Below are 2,937 nucleotides of genomic sequence, written 5' to 3'. Positions count from 1 at the left end.
TAAAGGCGAATAGGCGATGCCTTTGGGTTATACCCCTGCTCGCATCTGATTCTGGATTTGTCTGACGCGTCGCGTCATTTGTCGCACGGATCGCTCTCCATTCATCCACCCAGCCCCAGCCAGCCTCAAGAAATTCGGCAGCATCAGCATTCAGAGTCAGAGACGAACGAACGAAACACCCATTTCCTTCGTTGCCAGCAGATCAGAGCACAGGTTAAAGATCGCTCTGTTGGATCCGATCCACGCCGCGATCCAACGGCAGACCTGAACGGCTCTCTAAACCCCCGTTCGTAGTCGCAGGGTTCCTTTCCTATGGCGAGACGAAGAAACGCACGCGCGCGCCGAGAAAATAAAAACACACACAAAAAAAGGTAGCCCTTGAAGAGCAAGAAGCCATGGCAAACTATGAACACGACACGACAGGTTCAGCCAGGGAAGCTTCTCCGCCTCCGCTATGTACTCTGCTGCACCGGGCGTGGGGGCACGCCGCACGCGCGCGCTTCCAACCGCGCGGCGGCGGCCGCCGCCTTATTCGACGACGGCGAGGGCGCCGGTGAAGGCCGGGGCGGCCTCGCAGTGCCCGCCGCCCCCGGAGCCGGAGCCAGAGCCAGCGACGACGGCCATCGTCATGGACTCCTGGCGGTGGAACCGCTTGTGCTTGTCGATGAACGCCTCCACCGTGCGCCGGAACTCGTCCGCGTCGTCCGCGCCCCAGCAGTAGCCCCGCGCGTCGCGCGCCGACACGGACGACCGCCGCCGCCCGTTCTCCGACTCGGACCGCCGCATCTCGGGGGCCGGCGGGGACGCCGCGCGCCGCAGCTGCAGCACCCTCGAGCCCATCTTCTCCGATCTGCTCCGCCTCGGCGCGCGCGCCAGCTTGCTCACCCGCGCCACCGCCGACGCCGACGCCGCCGGTGGCCTGTCCTCGAACGCCGTGCCCACTTCCGCTGGCGCTGCCGACGCTACCTCCATCGCTGGAGCCGGCGGCGAGCTGAAGGCCTCCAGCGAGGCAGCAGGAGGCAGTGGAGTTATCGGAGTACTGGTGAACGAGGAAGCGAAGCTCGCGCTGGCGGCGGCCGGCGCGGCATCCTGCGGCGGCGGGGCGGCGGCGGTCGTGGTCGTCGCCACCGCGCTCGTCTGCTGGCCGCTGGAGGAGGACGAGGAGAGGTCGTGCCGCGACAGCGCGAGGAGGAGGAGCACGATGGCGTTCCCGAGGACGAAGACGAAGCGGGCGTTGAGGAGGAGCGACCCCGCGAATCGCAGCACGGCGGCGGCGGCGGACGGCACGCGGGACGACGACCAGGAGAGGAACGCCACCAGCGCGAGGAGCTCCCCCACGCGCAGCATCCGGTACAGGAGGCGCAGCCGCAGCGCTGCTCCGGCGGCCGCCATGGCTGTCGTCTGGCACTGTGATGCGGGAGCTGTAGCCTCGCGCCTTGGGCTAGCTGCTATGACGTGGTGGTGCTCCGGCCTCCGGGGCTTTGGGCTTCGCTTGGGTTTTGGAAGGGAAGCTGAAGAGAGTTGCGCTGCAAGAGTGGAAGGGAGTGAGAGAGCTGCTGCTGCTGGAAATCCTTTGGATGGGGTGGGGTGGAGGAGGGTTTATATAGGCCAATTTTGGAGCCTTTTCTCGTGGACTTTTCGGTCCAATACATTTATCTGTCTCTTTATTTTGTTCTAGATTTTTTTCTTTTCTTGTGCGTGCGCTTTTGTGTTTCGTATGGGCGTACAGTATTTTAACCTGTTAGGGGTATTGGTGCTGCTGTTGAATGCGTATATAATAAAGCTTATTCTTTCTCACACGACTAAAATCTGGCGACGTGTGATGATTACACGACAACAATAATGATTGGTGGTGTGTGTACAATACAAATACAATACTCCTTTGATGTTTTTTCTGAATTTAAACAGTATTATGTGCACTCGTATTTTTCTGAATTTATTTTAGAATTTAATAGCGTTGTGTGTTTAAGTGGTAAGCGACGTGTTCCTTGACATCTAGACGTCCATGATGACTCCGTTGGTCTCGAGATCTTTCACTTTAGTATCCCAAACATGTTCATAAAAATGAATATACGTGTATATATAAAGATTTGTTTTTATATTGTGATTTGGAGAGAAAAAAAACATGTCCTTCTTCAGACGCCACTGTACTTGCTAGCTCAAACGAGTCAAATTGGCTCGCCCCGGCTGGCAAGCCCCTCATTGCTAACGCGGGTGAGGCAAGACGAGCTCACCTAGGAACCAAACAATGTCCATAATTTTTCTTTTCAGAAACATATTACAATCACGTAAGGACGTCTTAGAATGATTGGACATGGTTCTTGAATTTTAGTGCCAAATTAGCAAACGCTAAGCCAGCTTGATCGTACAATCTCTTTTCACAATTCATTCATTTCTATGCTCACCAATGGGACCGTATTAACGAATAGTAAAATACTCGTTAAATGCTACTCCATCGGTTCTAAATTATAAGTCGTTTTAATATTTTTTAAAACATCTATTTAGCTATACATCAAGATATATTGTATGTCTAGATACATAACAAATTTTATGTATCAAAGCAATGGAACCGAGGGAGTACATGATAATATATGAGTATTAGAATGCGCCATCTGCACCCAAATAAAACAATTTCCAGGTTTGTTTTGAGTTAAAATTTTCAAATTTTAATCAAACTTATTATAAATTTGACCAGGGTTTAAAAGGTTTTACTTATGAGAATTTTATAAGTCGATTTATTTAGAGACAAACGGAGTATATATATAATTAATATTCCTTGACAACCAAATCTGCTCCCGAGTTGGGTAGCAAGGCGTCGATGCTGATAGGAGATGGCATATGTGCACGTTGCCACATCTCGCCAACACGGAGCATGGTTCCGTCCGTGTGGTCGCCACTGGCCTTGCCCGGCTGGCCGGCCCGGAGATTCGTGCCGTC

General features: G+C 53.5%; 1 protein-coding gene across 1 annotated transcript; it reads right to left on the bottom strand.

The window, feature by feature from the left end:
- On the bottom strand, positions 1-1,558 carry LOC136517491 (predicted GPI-anchored protein 58). The gene has a single exon (XM_066511058.1). It carries the CDS (start codon positions 1,390-1,392, stop codon positions 529-531), a length of 864 nt encoding a protein of 287 aa, XP_066367155.1. The 5' UTR covers positions 1,393-1,558; the 3' UTR covers positions 1-528.
- Between the last annotated feature and the right edge of the window lie 1,379 nt (positions 1,559-2,937).

The sequence above is a fragment of the Miscanthus floridulus genome, chromosome 17 (genome assembly GCF_019320115.1).
Source record: "Miscanthus floridulus cultivar M001 chromosome 17, ASM1932011v1, whole genome shotgun sequence".
In the NCBI taxonomy this organism is placed as follows: domain Eukaryota; kingdom Viridiplantae; phylum Streptophyta; class Magnoliopsida; order Poales; family Poaceae; genus Miscanthus; species Miscanthus floridulus.
The sequence above is the reverse complement of the archived record's forward strand: the minus strand, read 5'-3'. Positions and strand labels throughout refer to the sequence as shown.